This window comes from Diplotaxodon limnothrissa, linkage group LG11 (genome assembly GCF_057381915.1).
Source record: "Diplotaxodon limnothrissa isolate DT_005_m linkage group LG11, D_limnothrissa_male_GT1.1, whole genome shotgun sequence".
Classification (NCBI taxonomy): Eukaryota; Metazoa; Chordata; class Actinopteri; order Cichliformes; family Cichlidae; genus Diplotaxodon; species Diplotaxodon limnothrissa.
In genome coordinates this window covers 11,119,190-11,138,238 of record NC_140606.1, presented here as the reverse complement: position 1 = coordinate 11,138,238, position 19,049 = coordinate 11,119,190, and the positions used below count along the sequence as shown (strand labels likewise).

General features: G+C 40.9%; 1 protein-coding gene across 1 annotated transcript; it reads left to right on the top strand.

Annotated features, from left to right (window-relative positions):
- Positions 1 to 1,728: 1,728 nt before the first annotated feature.
- faxcb (failed axon connections homolog, metaxin like GST domain containing b) lies at positions 1,729 to 13,890 on the top strand. Its single transcript, XM_085365089.1, has 6 exons — positions 1,729 to 1,988; positions 6,021 to 6,156; positions 6,641 to 6,837; positions 10,744 to 10,961; positions 13,042 to 13,158; positions 13,571 to 13,890. The coding sequence occupies exons 1-6, from the start codon at positions 1,729 to 1,731 to the stop codon at positions 13,888 to 13,890; spliced, it is 1,248 nt and encodes a 415-aa protein (XP_085221215.1).
- The last annotated feature ends 5,159 nt before the right edge of the window (positions 13,891 to 19,049 follow it).

Genomic DNA, 19,049 nt, shown 5'->3' with positions numbered 1-19,049 from the left:
GTTTCTCTCTTTACTCTCAAAGTTAACAAATATGTTTTTTATATTTATCAATCTAAAAAAATAAACATTTAGTCTGATTTGATCTTACAATTAAAAAAGTGTTTGTGTTTTGATCTGAAGAGTTTGTAAATATCTGGTTTCAACTGTATATTTGATGATTGTCAGCACAAAGAGGGAGAGAGAGGAACAGAGAGGGAGAGAGAGGAACAGAGAGGGAGAGAGAGGAACAAAGAGGGAGAGAGAGGAACAGAGAGGGAGAGAGAGGAACAAAGAGGGAGAGAGAGGAACAGAGAGGGAGGGAGAGAGAGGGAGATGGAGAATGAGGACAGAACAGAGATGAACAAGAGCAGGTGAGACACACATGTTAGTCAAATGGTTGTTTACCAAAAGTATCACTGTATCACAGGTCCTCATGTATCTCGTACCTAGTGTTTCTTTTTAGGTTTGCTATTTTTCAAATTCTATATTTATTATGTTTTGCAGGCTTGTTTGCACAACAAGGCTAAATAATTATATAAACTTTTCTCAATCTAAATATTGTACTTTGGTAGAATTAAAAAAATAAGTGTAGTGCAGGTCTATGATGATTTTTAGTGCTACTATCATCTAGTTCTGATTCTGGTTCTGTCTTGGTTAAGTCCTCAGTAGTCCTGGTTTTGAACTGTTGTAGTCCTGTTTTAATTCCGGATCAGTTCTGGGTCTGGTTGAATTGGGGTTTAGTCCTCGTGTCTTGATACAGCCCTGACCTTGTTCTGCCTCGCTGCTTAATTAAAAAACTAGTTTAAGGTGTCTTGCACATGTGATAAATATTTTTCCCTATATGAAGTCATTCTTTTTTGAACAAAAGTCAAAAAAGAGCCTATTAATCTTTCAGTCATTTCTACCCCCCCCCCCCCCCCCCCCCCCCAAAAAAAAAAAAAAATCCCACATGCATACTACCCTTTAGGGCTAAGCCCCGGGTGTTTCAAATGTCTGGCTCCGCCTCTGGTTCAGATTAATTCATGTTTATCTTAGTCTGTCCCTTGAGAAAAAAGGAAGCACCCATTAGTACCTCGAAACTTTGGTCAGATGGGGATCTGCCATATAAACAGAAAATAAGGGAATACATGATGGGCCTGCTTTAAGCTTTTTCCATTATTTGGAAGCAAAACAGCCAAATAATCTTTGGTCCCAGCTACTTTAATTTGTTTTTGCTAATAATAAATTAAACCTATTTATTTGGTCAGACAAATCAGATAATGATTCGACTACTTTTAAACGATTAAAACATTTCATGAACAAAAATGAATAATTTAGTTTATATCATGTTCAGATTTACGATAGAATTCCATTCACATGATATGTGATGAAAACTAGCAATAACTAACAGCCACTGTGTACGGTTATTAAGAGCAGAAAATGTTATTTTGCAAGTAAAATATTAGGTGCAAAAAAATGTAATTGTAACAGTGTGGACACTGACATTTATTTTGAAATTAGGGACCGGAAGTCGCGGTGTTGCCATTGTTATTCGCGCGATAATGCTGGGCAGATCCTGCGAAGGAAAGCGAGCTGGCTGCCGAGCCTCATCTCAGGGAGTGATGTTCCAGATATTTACCTTTTCCGCTTTCCTGGATCAATATTAGCCACACCGCCGCCATGCCGTAGACACAGCGCCGGGGGTCTCGATGAAGCCTAACGGGGACTGCAGCAGGGAGGACGCGGGGCGGCTGTAACCGAGGGAAGAGGATGTACTGGGCTGCTGGTTTCGCCTCTTCCCGGCCGTGTGTTGTTGAACTGGGGCGGAATCACAGCCTGCCCATCGGGCTGTGCGGCTCCGAGCAGCAGCAGTCGTTGTATGGCTATATCATCGCCTTTCCTCTGCAGGATTACGGAGGCATCATGTCGGTTTTGGGCTCGGACTCCTGGTGGAAGAAGACCCTGTACATCACCGGGGGGGCCCTGCTGGCTGCTGCAGCCTACCTACTGCATGAGCTGCTCGCCATCAGGTAGGGACGCGCAACATTCCTGCGCTCTTTATCATCTTTATCACCACCAGGTTTCTGTTTGTTTGTTTGTTTAGTATTTCTTTTGCCTCCCGGGGCTCACGTTTTGATCGCACCCACCCCCGCTGACAGTGACTGATGAGTGACACCGCATAAAGCATTATGGATACAGGAGTGTGTACATGGGGATGTGGTTCCTCTGCAGCTCTCGCGGGAAGAGGCTCTTGCTGAGGTTGCCGTCCCTCGTTTTCTCCTTCAAAGGACACGACACTAGGTGGAGACTTAAAAAAATAATTAATAAGCGAGTCACGCGTCCGCTCGTGTGCCAGTTCCCGTGCAGAACACATCGGCACCTGAGCGTGTCTAAACGAAGCGCTCCTCGGACGCTGCGGAATCAGCCTGACCTTTAATGAGCTGAGACACAGCAGCTGTCCGCGTCATTTACAGTTGTTTTCTACAATGAAAGCTGGTGATCAGTATGCGGTCACTGTAAGAGAGATTAACACGGGACTATTGTCAGAGCACAGACCGCCTGGCTGTGAATGGACGGATTATTTATTTTTTTCGGCCAGGCCAGTGCCAGGAAGTAAGAACATCCTGTTACAGTGGCCTGGTAGTTTCTGCTTTCACTCCCCCCTCCTCGATCCACAAGCTGCGTGAACCGTGCATTTCGTGCAGAAACTCTGAATCACGTGCAGGCCGCTGAGGCTGGCCCCGCAGCCTGCCGGCGTCATCTGTCCGTGCCATGTGATGTATTGTTGGCAGAGCTGCTGCTACGACTAGTCAGCTTTTGTTCTCCTTTTCCCAGCTGAGAGATCTTTGAGAAGTTCTTTAAGTGGTTCCTCTGAGAGACGAAGCACCACAACGTGCATGGAAGAAGGACGGCATGCGTAGATCAGGCGTAATAATATGATGTCAGTTTCTCTGCAGATTTAGAATATTTTCAGCACCATGTAACTGTGGACAGCTACCAAGGAGACCTGCGAGGTTTCAGCACCACAGTCAGCTCAAGTTTATTTATTTAGCATCACAACCAACAACTCCTAGCCACCACTGTGACAATAGAGAGGAAGAGCTCCCTTTAAACAGGAAGGAATCTCCAGCAGAGCAAAGTTTAGGAAAATCAAAAATATTTGCTCTGATCTCAGCCGCAAACAGGTCAAACCACAAGCTATGGGAGAGACTAGACAAAAGTTAATGGCATGCACTAGATTTATTTAAAAAAAACAAAAACATGGGGAGTGAAAAAAGGTGAGTGTAGTTTGTAGCTGCCTCCACCAGTGTATGAATGTGAGAGTGAATGAATAGTGGTATTGTAAAGCGCTTTGGGTGCCTTGAAAAGCGCTACATAAATCCAATCCATTATTATTATTATTAGTAGAAATGTTTAGTGCATCATGGGAAGTCCCCACTGCAGCCTTAGCCTGCCTTAGCCCTAACTACAAACGTTATGAAAAAAATAAGAATTTGTCATCATGCAAGCATGAATTTATATTTTCTGCAGAATGTGGTTTACTGAAAATAAGCAAGGCCTTCCCTGAGAGAAAATAAAAGGCTTGTTTGGATGGCAGCATACGTTGCCTCAAAGCACACAATGCACACAACCACAGATGCTGGCACTGAAATATGGACTGATAGTAGATTGAGGGATTGCTCTTTTCTTTATATTTTAGGATGGAGCATCCATGACAGTTTAATCTCATAAGTTGTGAAACACTCAACCAGCTGTGTGTTGTTGTTGTTTTTTTTTAAACAATCTTTTGTTGACTTGGGGTTTTTGAAACATGTTGCTGATATTAAATTAGAAATGAACATATTATTTTTTAGAATATAATAAAATATAAACTCTGTACTATCCTGTAAAACAGATTTGTATTTAGTTTTTGTTTAGATAACATCCAGCCTGGAATGGGGTCAAGTTGCCAATTACATGGAATCAGTTTCTGATAATACGGTAATTAACTGTGATCAAGTGTTACAGTGATAAATTGTTCACAGTCAAATATCTGTTGTTACAAATGAATTCGTGTGACTTAGTGATTCGCTTGCTTAGCATCGTCAAGCTAACTGTGTCCAGTATTGGATGGTTTTTCGTTTTGTTTTGTTTTTTAACGATGTATTTATTGAGTTGTTTTATATTGCAAAAGTTCAGCTGATTTCATGTGAATTTGCTCCGCTAACCTTATCTAATGCTGGTGCTACATGATATGAGCTCTCTTATTGTAGTGTTTCCAGAGTATTTTAATTTATTTAATAAAATATAGATATTTGGTGTCCCTTTATTGATACAATAGTGCCATGCAAAATATTGCTCTATCATTTTTTTTCTGTCACTCTAAAAGTGGCCTGGGTAAAAAATTTTATTTTACTTATTTTTGTCTTAATGTACAGAAATACGTTTTTTTCCCCTCTGAATAATTAAAAAACGACATCATGTTGTAATGTGATCGTAAAATAGGATAGAACTCAAAAGCAACCATAATCTATAATATAATTTCCACAAACCTAACTCTAAAAAAGGATGGTTAAAAGTGGAGTAAGTGTTGTCAGACCGCTTTGCAGTTACACAAATTTATTCAAATATAGGGAGCAGTGGTCAGTGATAAAAGAGATGCTAAACGGAGCAGATGGGGTCTGTGTGTGTGTGTGTACCTGAGATGATGCCTAAAAGCTTCTTCAGGAATAGAAATAGATGCCCAGATGAATGTGTAACGTGATTAGGAAAGCGGTGTAGTAAAATCAGATTAGATGTAGTTTTTTTTCCCTGTGCTGATGTGTTAGGTGTAGTTTTATTTCTCTGGTTGCAAAAAAGGTCTTAACTCTAATTGCCATATTAGATAGCATTGAGACACTCCTCAACTACAATTTTAGCACGGTAATAGCAGTGTAGGAATACCACCAACATCCTCCCTGCACAATTGCATTCTAGCTTATTATTATCTTAAGTGTCTTTAGACAGCAGGCCTACAGTACAGTGGGAGGAGAGATGACTCATTTAGTCAATATTCTGACTTATAACTGAAGCTCTTAATACCCCTCGGCTAATACAGTGGAGCAGTGTAAATACAACTTTGTGGATTTTAAGCCTTAGGTAGCTCAGCTGCTCCTTGTTTCACAGAACGATCTATCAAAGTGGAAATAAAATTTCTAGTCTTGACAATCACTTAAAGAGTTTTAATGGAGTATAATAACAGCTAGTGATGCCAGTATATCTCAAAACACTTAAAGTCACTTGAAGTACAGACTCATTATGTAAAAGTTAGTGACCTCAGTGTGAATAAAGAAAGTGTTGTTTTTTTGGTTCCTTTTAATACTTATTTTCATTTATTGTTAGTTTTATTTCTTGTATATGTTATTGTTTATTTTAGTTATAGTTTTCCATGTTTTACTGTGATTTATATTATTTTTTTCCTTTTTGTTTAATATGTTTGTTTAAATCTTGATGTTGTCTTTTAACAGGAAAGCACTTTGGTCAGCTGTGTTGTTTTTCTGAAGTGCTCTATAAATAAAGTTGGATTGGGATTCATTGGAATTGTTTAACATAATAAAATTTTTTTTTAAACTTGCAAAGAAAACAGAACTCGGCACGAATAGTGTGTCACCGTGCTAGAAAGAAACTGCAGGTGTGACCTACTCCTCACAGGGAGGTTGGCCAGAGCCTGAAGCTGAACTCAAAGTCCTGTTTTCTGTCCAGATGCTGAGTTACGTTTGGTTTTATCTCACTGGCCCCACTGCACCAATTGACCCTGAAAACAGGTGGAAAAACCGGTTGATTTCGGCTCGCTGGGTTAAAATGAAACATTTTTAGGCAGTTTTTCCTCTTGGTATCTATGCATAGTTGGAAAGGCTCGAGACACCAAAGCATACTTTCATCCACACAGAATAGATGAAAGTATGCTGTTAACGTTAACACTGGCACAAAATGTACAAAATGAGACAATGTTAGCGAGTTTAAGACTGGTCTTTAAAGAGGTATAACGTTTACAGGTACAACATTTATTCATTGAGTTTCCCCCACCTTTGGTTTCTATGTAGGAAGGAGCAGGAGTTGGACTCCAAAGACGCCATCATCCTCCATCAGTTTTCCAGGCCAAAGAATGGTGTGCCCAGCCTCTCGCCCTTCTGCCTCAAAATAGAGACGTATCTGCGGATGGCGGATCTGCCCTACCAGGTGATAACAGAGAGGGGAGGGGGGTGTTTCTGCCTCTGAAGAGTTGAAGTTGTTTTTCTCTTCAGCCATTAATAGCTACTTCTGTTGCACAGCCTTAATGTCTCTCTTCCATCAGCATCAACACTGGGTAGCACAAGCTAATGGCAGCTTAGAAATGGGGTCCCATTTGTCAACAGCTTCCATATAAGGACAAAAACAATGAAAGCTGTTGGACGTGACGGAGTTGAAGATCTTAAGATTTTAGTTGTTAATGACCATCTTGGTTGCAAAAAATGGATGCAATGAGGAAGACTGGGTCTGACTTTGAAACCACATGCTTATTATGGATGATGACTTGTGATTTACAGCTTGTTAGTCAATGATTGTGTAGTTTCATGCCACAAATAAGTCTCCATTTTCACATAGGTCTACAGTCTCTTTGTTTTGTTAATAAAATGTACACACAGCCCAGGAAATTCATGTGCAAAGTTGTTTCCCTTTGCAGAACTACTTTGATGGCAGGCTATCTCCGCAAGGTAAGATGCCCTGGATCGAGTACAACCACGAACAGGTGTCGGGGTCAGAGTTTATAGTGGACTTCCTGGAGGAGAAGCTGGGTGTGAACCTCAACAAGAACCTCACCCCACAGGAGATAGCTGTGTCCCGCGCTGTCACCAAAATGGTTGAGGAACACCTCTACTGGTAAGTAAGTCGTATAGGTATACAGTGCTTTAGCTGTGCCTTTGAAAGGCTTTTAAGAGCTAAGACTTCAGGCACTTTAAATGGAAAAGCCACTGTCAGATCATTTTAAAGACCAAAAGCAGTTCTCTGTTTCTACAGTTTGATTTAATTATTGCACTTGAGGGGTGAAATTATGTGGTGCTGAGTTGATTATGTAATTTTGTGTGTATGCATTCATATTTAAATGCACACTTTAATGTGCTCAGTGCTAAACCATATGAGGAACCGCCTACACGGATCCTCCCGGGAAAAAAGGTCCAATTTATTTTAGCAGCAAGAAAAAAAAAAGACGCACTGCAGATTTATTCTAAAAACAAAAAAGTAAGATTATTTGTGCATTGTTTGTGCAGCTTTTCAGCCCAGGCTGTGATATCTGCCATCCTTCGCAGCAGTGAGTCACTCCAGGATCACTGGGGGAGAGACATGCTGCTAGGAAATCGTTTTCCACACTCCATCTACACCGAGAGGAGTGTTTTCCATTACCTAAAAGCTCTATCTCTCTTTCTCTATCCATCCCCCTCACAAAGGCGCACGCACATACACACACTAACTCGGTTTGATCCATGTGGTATGGCCTATTGCTCTCTATATAATAATTTTAGAACACAATTTGAACTACTCATTGGTTTTAGTTCACTTATAAAAAAGGAACAACGGATGGAACAATTTGCTGGCTTTGTGTTATAAACTGAATCTGCTCCATTTCTCAAAAAGCAGCAGAGGTCATTCATGTAATCTACATTCACGCTCCCTCCCGTCTTGTCTCCTTGTGTCACCTCCCTGCTCCTCTTCCTCTGCTTGTCCATGCACCCTGCACCAAGTTTGGACCCACATATAGACCTATTGAGTGAATTATTTATTTCAGGGAAGGGCAGCATGACAGCGTGCTGCTCTTTGTGTACTGAGACACAGCCTAGAGATAGATTTGGTTAGATCGTGCACACAGAGAGTTGCCTTCCTGATTCATAGTGGCATGGTTATAGAGCAGAAAATGTTCTCAAAGCTAGCTTTACTATTATATACTCATTTATTTTGCTGTGCTTTTTAAAAATACAAATCTGTTAATAACTCTGTAATACCAGAAAAGGATCACTCAACTATACTTTAAAGTAGACATACACAGACAACTAGTGTTAGCAGCTGTGATCCAGTGAATGTCAAAGAGGAATTTCAAGAGTAAAACTGGGCATAAATACAACTTTAAATTGAGATTAACCTTATGCTGGATATTTAAATGTCCAACTGTTTGCAAACACAGCAGGTATAACCGCGGATTAAAGGGGGATTCGGCAGGAGGAGGAACTCTAAGATGGGCTGTAACACATCTATGGTGAAAAGAATGAGTTAGAAATAAGTCACGCAGTAAAATGATTTGTTTCGTGAGCTCCATTGGACTTTTCTTTGTGTGCAGGCTGTGATTGGCTGACTTGGGCTGCTGCTCTGATATTCACTGCTCTTTGTGGATTTAGCCAGCAAAGTTCACTAAAATACTGTATAAGTAGATGTTTCATAAGCTTTATGGCTAAATGGCCCCAACTCCTAGACACTATAAAGCTAGTATAAAAGCCATAGTTCACAGAGTGAATCTAATCGGCATCATTACCCATCATTACCATCATTACCAAAATGATCCCTGCCACCCTCGGTGTAACCAGTCCGATGTACTGTTTAGCCTGCACTAAACCGCCAGGTATTCCCATGCAACCCTTGAATAACACTGTTTGTTTGACAAGAGGTTTCAAAAAATGTAATTTAGTACAGCATCAGACATGTATCTGATTATAAAACTCTAAAATCAATGAGGGCATTACATGTAAGATTTAAATTTCCTGTATGGAAACTTTCTTGTATTGAGCAGCCAGAACTTTTGAAAACAGTCATCCTTCATCCATCCATCTTCCTCTCTTTCTTGCATCCTTCTCCATCTGTCAGGATCACACATTAGCATTTTTTTCTCTCCCTGGGAAATACTGCAACTGCAGCTTTATCTTGAAAATGCAGTTTGTGGCGAACTGCACAGAAACATTTGCAAAGGTTGCATTTGAAATTACCTGGGGATTAAAAATACTCTATTTATGCTTGCTCCTCTTCTGGTTTGTTTGTTTGTTTGTTTGTTTGTTTGTTTGTTTGTTTAAAGAATACAGACACTTTGGACATCAGATAATATAACAGGAAGTAGCATTTGGCCAATGGATAGTCCCCACTCTGAAAATTAATATAACCCAGATTCTTTAATTCAGTTTCTATTGAGCAACCAGTCACATACAGCAGAAAAATGACAGAGGCCAGGCACTGGCCTTTAGATGAACTGAGGGGTGAAAGCTCTAACCCATGTAGGTAGAAACATGTAGGTCTCCCCTGCACTTGTACTATTATCAACAAACAGCTTGGCTGTCATTGAGTTCTGTTGTTGAGCCAAAAAAAAAAAGAAAAAAGCACCAAGCCCAACTTCTTCACTTCTTCAGACTTTTTCAGATCATAAACAGAAAGAAAAAAAAGTCCTACAGTGTGAAAAGTCCAAGTGTGTAAGAATGTAACAGCTTAATCATAGTATCTGGATACACAGACAACTTATGCAGAACAGAAGCAACAAATGTATGAAATACCAGAGTTGCTGTTTTCATTGTCTTTGTTTTATGGAGTGAATTCATGTGAAACATTTGTCCTTTGGTGGTTTCACAAGGGATTTTGAGGGTTTGAGTTGGGTTTGTTTGCTTGTAAATAAACAGGATTTGTTGGACCACAGTGTGAGAAAAATCTCAATATAGAGATACACTATATGCTGCCATTTCTGCAGCATTGCTTTCTTTTCATGAGTAACTGTAAGTTGCCGGTGCTTTGCAGCAGTAGGCGTCTATATTTTATCACGAGCAGCAGGAACGGATTCCAGGCATTTCTTTCAACCCTCAGGCCGACAGTTTGAAGGGCTGAATATACGATGTTGTGTTCTGGCAGCAAGTGAATGGGTGGAGCACTTTTATTGATTAAGTTGAGGCTAATCATTGTCATTAGACATAAAGCTTTACGATGCAGTGGCTGGACCTTTCATTAAACACTTTTATTGGAATCCCACTCTAATTCACTTTGACTCAGCATCATAGAGTAAAATATTACTGTTGGTCCTTTGTAAAATTCTGGTTTGCCACCATATTCAGTTTTAAAAATACAGCACTAGACTGGAGAGATGAATAAACATGGCTCTTCTTTCTTGTATTAGTGTAGTTTTTGGTTTTACTTGAAACGGATCTAATGATTTACAGATCTTTAATACAACACAACATGACAATGTTTCTGCAAAGCAGGGGTGAAAATGCCAAAGTGAACACAGACACGCAGTCACTGAACTAACTAAATAAGATTTAAGCATTAAGGCATTAAAGCTGTTTTTCCTTGTTTTTGCTTTATTTATCTCCTTTAAAAACAGCAGTATGAACAAAAACATGCTTTTGGAGAACTGTTATATCCCTAACCTTTTGTATGTGATAATTTTATGTTTAAATATGTGTGCTAATATTGATGGTGTTATACCTTCTAGCATGTTCTTGGTACATGAATTGTATGCTGAGTGGGATAAGGTTTTTTGGCTGTGTAGAAATCATTTTGTATGTTCAACTATAAATGATACAAATGAACTGATGGCTCAAAGACTCAGTTTCAAATGCGGTTTGTTCTTTTTTGAAAAGACCACGATGATTTTAGACCAACATTTGGAATACTTTTTGATCTTGAGCTAAGTAAGTACAGGAAGAGTGTAAGAAACTGACAGACTGTAGGTGTAGCTGAGGCTCACTTTTGATTTAGAGGAGTAGCTTTTTGCCAGCCAGTGTAATCGTAACACAGTGTTGTCTACATTGTGTTTTCCTTCAGGACAATAGCCTACTGCCAGTGGGTGGATAACCTGGAGGAAACACAGAAGCTGCTGGCGATGAGTGGGCCTCTGAGTGACACGCTGAAATGGATACTTAGCCACCTGAATGGTGGCATGGTGCGGCGGGAGATGTACGGCCACGGCATCGGACGCTTCTCCAAGGAGGAGGTCTACACACTGATGGAGAAGGACATGAGGACACTGGCCACTCTACTGGGTACGGACGCCTGTTCAGTAGAACTAAGACTAACCTCATCAGGACTGTGGTTATAGAGCGATACGCTAATGCTGTTATGCAAGCTGATAATGGAGCTAGTGTTATTTCTTTTTTCCATTGGCTGCAATGAAAATACATGAATTTGTTACTGTGAGCTGATATTTCTCAAAATATTCACAAGCTCCTCTTAATTGGTTTATATTTATCAGAACAAAATGTCATTTATCTGCATTTTTGCACTTGAATTTTATTGAGGTACAGACAGTAATAAATGAAAACAGAGAACGTTCTGGATGTTAGCTGGAGGGATGCAATATAAGTGTGTTTAGAATAGTGCTTTGCATCGATCTGCTTGTGTCATTACAGCGAACAACAGCTTGTATAAAATGGAAAAGTCATTCCCAAGTGAAAACATTGGTACACTCCACAACCATCTGGCTTCCGTCTTTTAATGTTTGTTACACACAAATACCAGAAGTGTTTATCTAAAATCTGGCATTTTAACCAGAAGAGCTGATTTCCCAACTTCAAAATGAAATTAGTTTACTTTGAAGTTTGCTCTCTGAAGGGCAAGAAAAGCACACAAATACTTAGCAACCTTTCATTAACCTGCCTTCCTGTAGTGTTTTGGTTTCCCTCTGCATTACTGGAAGTGTTTACAGGTTACATTAAAAACATCTCTAATGGCATTGATGATGATGTGTATAAGAGCAGGGATTCCCAACCAGGAGAGATGTCAGCAGCTGCCTGGGGTACTCAAAGATCACAGAGTATTTCCACTTATTTGAAAAATGTATGAATAAATTGAACAAATTTAAAAACAAAAGTAAAAAGAAGTTCATTTCAGTTTTATTTATATAGCACTAAATGACAAGTTTCAAGGCGTTTTATATTAAAGTAAAGACCCAACGATAATAAAGAGAAAACCCCAACAATCAGACAACCCCCTATGAGCAAGCACTTGGCAGAGTTGGGGGGAAAAAAAACATCCAGCAGAACCAGGACAAGTTGGGGGTGAGGGGAGGGAGACGAGACAAAAGACACACTGTGGAAGACAGGCAGAGATGAATAATAACCGATGAAGAGAAGGCAGTATGGGAGAAATATGCTCTGTCTTTCTAGTCAGTGTTAGCACTCTCTGCAGCAGTTCAAAATGTGCTCGGTGAAATGTGTTTAGGTGGGGGGAAAAGTATCCAAAAACAACCGTGAACTAAGATTTAGTGCTAGTGATAGATCATTTTGTATTGTAATCTTAAAATAAAGCCGTTCACACACCTGATGCATCAAATTTGTACTGATATTTCATACATTAAGATGGATATTGAAATGGTAAAATAATACTATTTTACCTCAGGCACACAGCTAGACACTGCTCTGGCTCTTTGAAATGATTTCTGTCTCCTCAGATGTGATACTGACTCTGCTAACAAGAGCTTAAACTGCCCCACTGACATCCTATATGTATAAACATTACATGACCAGCTCATATCCCAAGAATTCGGAATATAACATTTTTTTCCCAGCACACTCAGTGTGCAAAGGTCTTAATGATAAACATCTCAAAAAGTGAGCTAAAGGTAGTTCATGAAGTCAGTTAGTGCATCAAAAAAGCTCAAAGTAAAGCGAAAACTGTTGGTTTACAAACACCTTCTGCCAGTACAAGTGGAATGAAAATCATCTGTAGCAAGAAAGCTTTCAACAACACAGATGGAATGAGTTGCAGAGTTGAAAAAGGAGTACTTTAATTTGGTTTTTGATATCTATTATGTGTCTGTGTGTGTGTGTTTGGTTACTTTGTTTCTGTTATTGATTTGCAGCAGGTAAATCATCACTGTAAAAACTGATTTGTTTTAAAGTCTTCTCAGCTCTGCATTAACATGCCACAGCAGATTACTAACAGCCAACATGCCAGTACTGGTGAACAGGGACAGTATCAGCTGGCCAACTTGTTACTTCATCGCTGCTTATTAATGTTACTAATAGTTTTAATTTAACCATCTTTAGCTGCACAGTGCTGTGGAAGTTCTCGTATATTCCCTTTATCGTTGCTTGAAATTGCTGTTTGTTTTCTGTCTTGCAGGAGATAAGAAATACTTCATGGGGTCTAAGATGTCAACATTAGATGCTACAGTGTTTGGGCATCTAGCTCAAGCCATGTGGACTTTACCTGGAACACGACCAGAGCAACTTATCAAAGGTCAGAGGATCTATTCAGTAATTGCAAATCAACACATACATGCTGTATTTTATCACAAGTTTTTGTATATTACCTTGTCCTTGCAAAATTTAAGCATACTTGTGAGATGTTTTCACTGGTGCATTTTTATGTGTAGTCCACTAGATGGCAGTGCTGTTCTGCTGCAGTGCAGTGCTGCTTACACAAGCTCAGAGAGCAGCTTTAAAGTCTCACACAGGGAACACTGAAGTCTTTTTATCTTTTCAGAGAACAGCATCAGAGCTTGATTCTGTGTTTTAATCCATAATTTGTGATCAAGGTGATTGTGGGAAGAAAACCGGACACAAGAAAAGACTAACAAAGGCAGTAAGCACCTGTGATACCACCTGCTGGTTTCTTCTCTGTCTTCAAAAAGATTTACATGTCTCCACAGGAGAGCTGATCAACTTGGCCATGTTCTGCGAGCGGATGCGGAGGAGGTTCTGGCCCGAGTGGTTTGTTGAGGTGGAGGATTTTTACTACGACGGAGACAGCGAGAGCAGCAGCGGGGGCACCCCCACGGGCCTGCTGGACTTCGGCCTCTTCTCCAGGACTGACACGCTGGACGACAGCGATGGCAGCAGCCACTCAGCCGGACGCACGCACACACATTCCCCCGACTCTGACCGCTCGCTATTTGATTCGGACGTGGGCACAGGGTCTGACAATGATGCTCAGTTTAAAGAGGAGTCAATGCCAGACCTGGAAGTTTGACCTAGGCAGACTGAGACTGACCGAAGGCTAGAACAGTCGGTGCTACAGGCTGCTGTATGGTTTTGCTTAAATAAATCTGGCTGGAACGATGTGTCCAAGCAGCAGCTCGCACACAGCTGAAAGAACTATTCCAGCTCCTCCACCTGTAATGCCCAGCATGTTACAACTTCCCAATGGGCAGACTGGGCGTTTGTATGCGGACGATGCAAAATAAACCTTACAAAACATGCAACTGTACAGTCAGTTCCCTCCCGTAACGTCAGAACTGTCCCTGTGACAGTTCCTCTTTGCCTTATTTGTCTCATCCTAAGATGCAGAAGCTAGCGCGAAAGGTTAACACACAAAGGAACCATCTCATGAAGAGCGCGTTGGCAACAGAAGAGTGCTACAGACATGACAGGTGGCACTTCACTTGCTATGAAATGATGCAACTAATCACCACTCTGCCGTGTGTCATAACGCACAAAACCACTGAAACAGGTGGAGATTGAAAAAGGAACAGCTGCCATGTCTCTGCTGTTAGCCATCCGTGTGCTGAGGAGTAAACACAGATGACATTGAGCATCAGTCCGTGCATTAAGTTGACCCTAAAGTCATTTTCCTCATGCTCCCTCATGCTTCTGTACGTGGTGAAAAAAAGTAATTCAATCATTTTGTCTAAAAGCCCAGATACACTTACTGTATAGGCCTGTTGAACAGAAATCAGGAGGTAAGGTTTGTGCCTATTTCTTCTGCAAGCTTCATCCTATTTTCTGCCCAGTAAGTAATTATCTGCCTGCACTTTGTTATTGTTGAACTTGGAGAGTTGGGGGGGGGGTGTTGTTGCTGTCGGGTCTTTTTTTTTTTTTGGTTTTTTTTTTGTAGTTTCTTCCAAACTTCTTGTGGTCTTATCGAAGAGCTGCAGTTCTTGTATTTGACCACTAGATGGAGTCAGCAGTCCGCCTGTTGCCTTCTACATCAAGGTCACTCCAGACTAAGGACGTGCAGTACATTTAACACAAGAAATGTCCACTTCTTTGCTAAATCTCCCATTCATACGTAGCGCGCGCGTGTGTGCGTGTGCGTGCGTGTGTGTGTGTGTGAGTGTGTGTGAGAGAGAGAGAGAGAGAGAGAAAGATACTGCATCCTACAACTTAGCGCAGCAACAACTCACCCTCAGCGCTCAGAACATTGAGACAAATGGGTGAAACTCCTTTGCCACATTTTTTTGTTATGATATAATTTATTATCAGTGCCACTTGATATTATTCTTTCTACAATAATTTATTTTTTGTTAAATATATACATATATTTAATGTTATTTCTTTTTCTTATTGCTCTCAAAGAGAGATCTTAATTTGCACTAGTGGAAATTTAATTTTCACCTCATTTCAGTCGGAGGAGTCAGCTGTGAAGGCACAGAATGGAGACTGAATGACGCTGATAAAGATCAAGCTGCAGTGGACTGTGCTGCTCATGTCGGCTGCGCATATGCGAATGTTACCGGGTGTGAATGTCATCAGTGAAGCAGCTGATAAAGTGTTTGCAGACCGGACTGAGTCAGAATACCAAATGAAAAGGAAGCGACTATAGCTTGGTGGAAAATCTTGATTAAAATGTGGACCAAAGTGTCTGGGCCGGGGGGAGCGTTCGTTTTTGTCTGTCACGTTAAGCTCGCTGGAAGTGCTCGTAATGAAAATGTGATGGCTTTTAAAAACTGACTATGGTACATAAAAAGTAAGTGTGACTTGCATTAAAGGGTCTACAAACCCTGATTATAAACTCTTTTTTTTTTTCTCCTCACGAGTGGCACTAAACCGTGCAGATAGTTTTGTTTTGAATTCTCCAGGCTCGGAGTCTCTTTTCTTATTTCGCTCCACGAGATTAATGGAGTTTCATTTTAATTCCTGGAAAAATTAAAAAAAAATCTTCATTCAGCTGGCTGGATAGATGGTCAGAGTTGCCAGATTCATTAGTTTTTATTTCACAGAAAGAGGAATAAATGAAAAGTAAATGAACAAAATATGAGATGGTTAACTTAAACACTTATTAGCCTAGAATCTTACAGTGCAAACAGGTTTCATAGGTTATATTCACGTGCTGGCAAAAAAAAGGGCCCAAATCAGATTCCTTTGCTTAAATACCACTCGTGTTTCTTCACAAAAGCACAAATCACAGAAATCTGCTTTCTTTTTTTCAATTCTTTCATATGGAGCCCTGAAATACAGAGTTTTTTATTCAGTGAAAATCAGAATCCAACCACTCCGGGCTCCAACACTGCCTCCACGCCTCAATATGAAGCTAGGAGTTACTGTACCACAAAAAGCCACGATCTTTCTCTTCGTCCTCTCTGATTAGCCGGCCACTTCTGCACATCAACTTAAAAGTGAACCGGTAAACGCATTTTTTCGGCCTCTTGTCGCTTCTGTGTAAAAGTACGATGCACGGGACGCTGTTACACATGCGTCTCACTGTTTTTCTGATATTGGCTAAGAGAGGAATGCAAAAAAAAAAAAAAAAAAAAAGTGCCAAACAAACTCATCGGAGGATTAAACCAGAATTTCTGCATAGGGCCTTGGAGTGTGAACCCAGCCTTCAGATGTCTGTCACAAAAATCAATTGACTTGTAAATCATTCAAATTAAATATTAAAGCTAATAAGATGACCTTTGATTTTTGCATGTTTTCGAAACATTTTTGAACATATTTTACCTGTCACCAAAAAAAGTTTTTTTGAGCAACTATCAGACATTTCTGCAGAATTATTTAAAGCTGTTGGTAACTTCTTCTTTTTTTTTCCAGAAAAGGATCCATTTATTTTTCTAATGCAAACAGAGTCGTGTTGCATTTTTCCCTCAGATCTACAAAGAGGCACAGCACCTCTCCGGTGATTGTTTTGGTCGCGCAGGCTGCAACTTAACTGCTTTTTGTTAAGTCTCACTGCTCTCATTAGTGTCATTCTAAGAAGCAGCTGGCAGCTTTTTAGCTCTAGACAAACTGCTTAGCACCATATGACACTAATAATGACAGCAACTTGCTGGTGATCATAATTGAGCTTATTTAGCAAGTAAAGAGCTAAAATTTCCTTCAGAAGCTGGAGACCAAACCACTGATAAATTTGAGTGAGTACTGTAGTTATATCAGACAGCCAGGAATGCCAATTGAACAACAATGCTCTAAATCTCTCTAATGAGCAAGTGTAGATAGATAGATAGATAGATAGATATTGTTAGCTTACTGGATTAATATTAAACATGTCCACCTTTCTAATAATGAGTTTATGTTGGTAATCTCTGTGAGCCAAAGCTCAGGGTTCAGACTGCTCTTAATGCTCCGTTTTAGACATTTTTTCCACTCTTGGCTCTCACTGCGATCAATGAGGGGTTATCCCTAATAGCTTTGGCAGTGGGAACAGAAGCCGACCCACCAGCTGTTCAAACCTGTTGTTTGTGAGAGGCACCCAATCAGAAGAAATTTGTTTTTAATGTATGAGAGGTAAAAGAGCTTGTTTCAGACAGAGGCCGGACTGAGGGAGGCACTGTAGAAGATACCTAAGGTTTATTTTTAAAACTATGAAGTGGAAGTGAGAGTGGCAGTTCACTTTAAATAAGGGGGAAAAAATCCATCCATTTCCATCCTTATGAAGTAAAAGTGGATATCTCAAAACCTGGCCAGGGAAAACCAAAAATGTCTGCATGTCTATGTATCATCTGAGGAGATGACTTTTATGTTTTGTTTTTTTATTGTTTTGGGGAACAATCCTAGGTAGCTGCCCAAAGGCCAGAAATGAACTGAGACTCAGGTTGTAGAAACAACCTTCTTCAATCATGTCAACCTGTGGTTTGCATTCCGACCTGATCCGCACCAGTCTTGGTTGTGTGCTTCTCAGTCGCTTCATCCAGTCTGGGCATGATATTACAGTACAGTTGGACTGCATTAATCAAGCCATATTAAAACTAGATGTCTTGTTATTGGAACCACGTCATAGCGTTTGCTGCTGGTGTAATGTAAATATTGTATGTGTGACAAAGTGTATCATACTGTATGTAGAGCTGACTGACTGATCAAACTACCTGTGGCAGTCATACAAGCTGGAGTGACTGGATGATTTCAATAAAGACTAGCTGTGACAATTTTAACCACACCCTGGTTTCGTGTTCACTCTGCTTGTGCATCTCAGCTTAACGGAAAGGGGCCGAAGTCATGACGCAGCTTTATTGACACGCACACTGTGCTGTCGTATCCCTAACTGCATATCGTGCATGTGGTGGTGTGTTTTCAATCATGCTAAACCAGCCACAATCACTCATGTGCAGAGGGGGGCTGATTAAGAGTGTGCCATGACTCTGTAGGCAAGACGAGAGGAGAGGAGCAGGAGCAGGAGGAGGAAAAAAAAGATCATTAGGTGAAAAGAGAGAGTTGAACCAGGGCGAAGAGGAAGTAACCAGGAGCAAGTAAAGGGAAAGGAGGAATGAGAACGAACTAGAGGAGCAGGTGGTGGAGAGGAGAGAAGAGGTGAAGAGGCCAGGACTGAGGAGTGAAGGGATAAAGGGAAGTCACTGGAGGAAAGAGAAAAGGAGCATCAGGAGTTTTTTTGGAGGGGAAGAATTGGAAAAGACAGGGGTAGAAGGAGAGGAGAGAGAAAGAAAGCAAAAAGTCAGAGTGGAGTGGAGAGAAAAGGAGGGGATGAGGCGGCTGGGCTAGGGGCCCGGGGAGGAGAAGCTAGGGCCACGGATCAGGAACCAAGTTCCCCGGGGACGGAGCAGGTGCAGGCTGCGAGCAAGGCCTTTGGGCCTGAAGGGGCTGCCAGAGCTTAAAACAATCTGCACTGCTCCTTTTTTAATTTGGCTCTGCGAACAGCCCACCCTCCGCACTGACTGTCTCTCCCTCGCTCTGTGCTTAACAGATCAGCGATCCACAAAGAGGGGTAAACACACACAGAGCAAAATTAAAATCGGAACTCCCTTGGCACAGCAAAACAAATTAGAGCAAACAAATTACAGAGAGTCAACACACAAACAGTGGAGCATCTGGACTACCAGAGCCGGTGGCTACCTACCACACCACCACCACCAGAATCAACCTATAGTACAAGTTCACTACAATCTGCGTATCAGTCCCACACAAACACACTCACACAAGATATCCTTTGAAATCACCCAGCCCCACGTTTGAAACCGT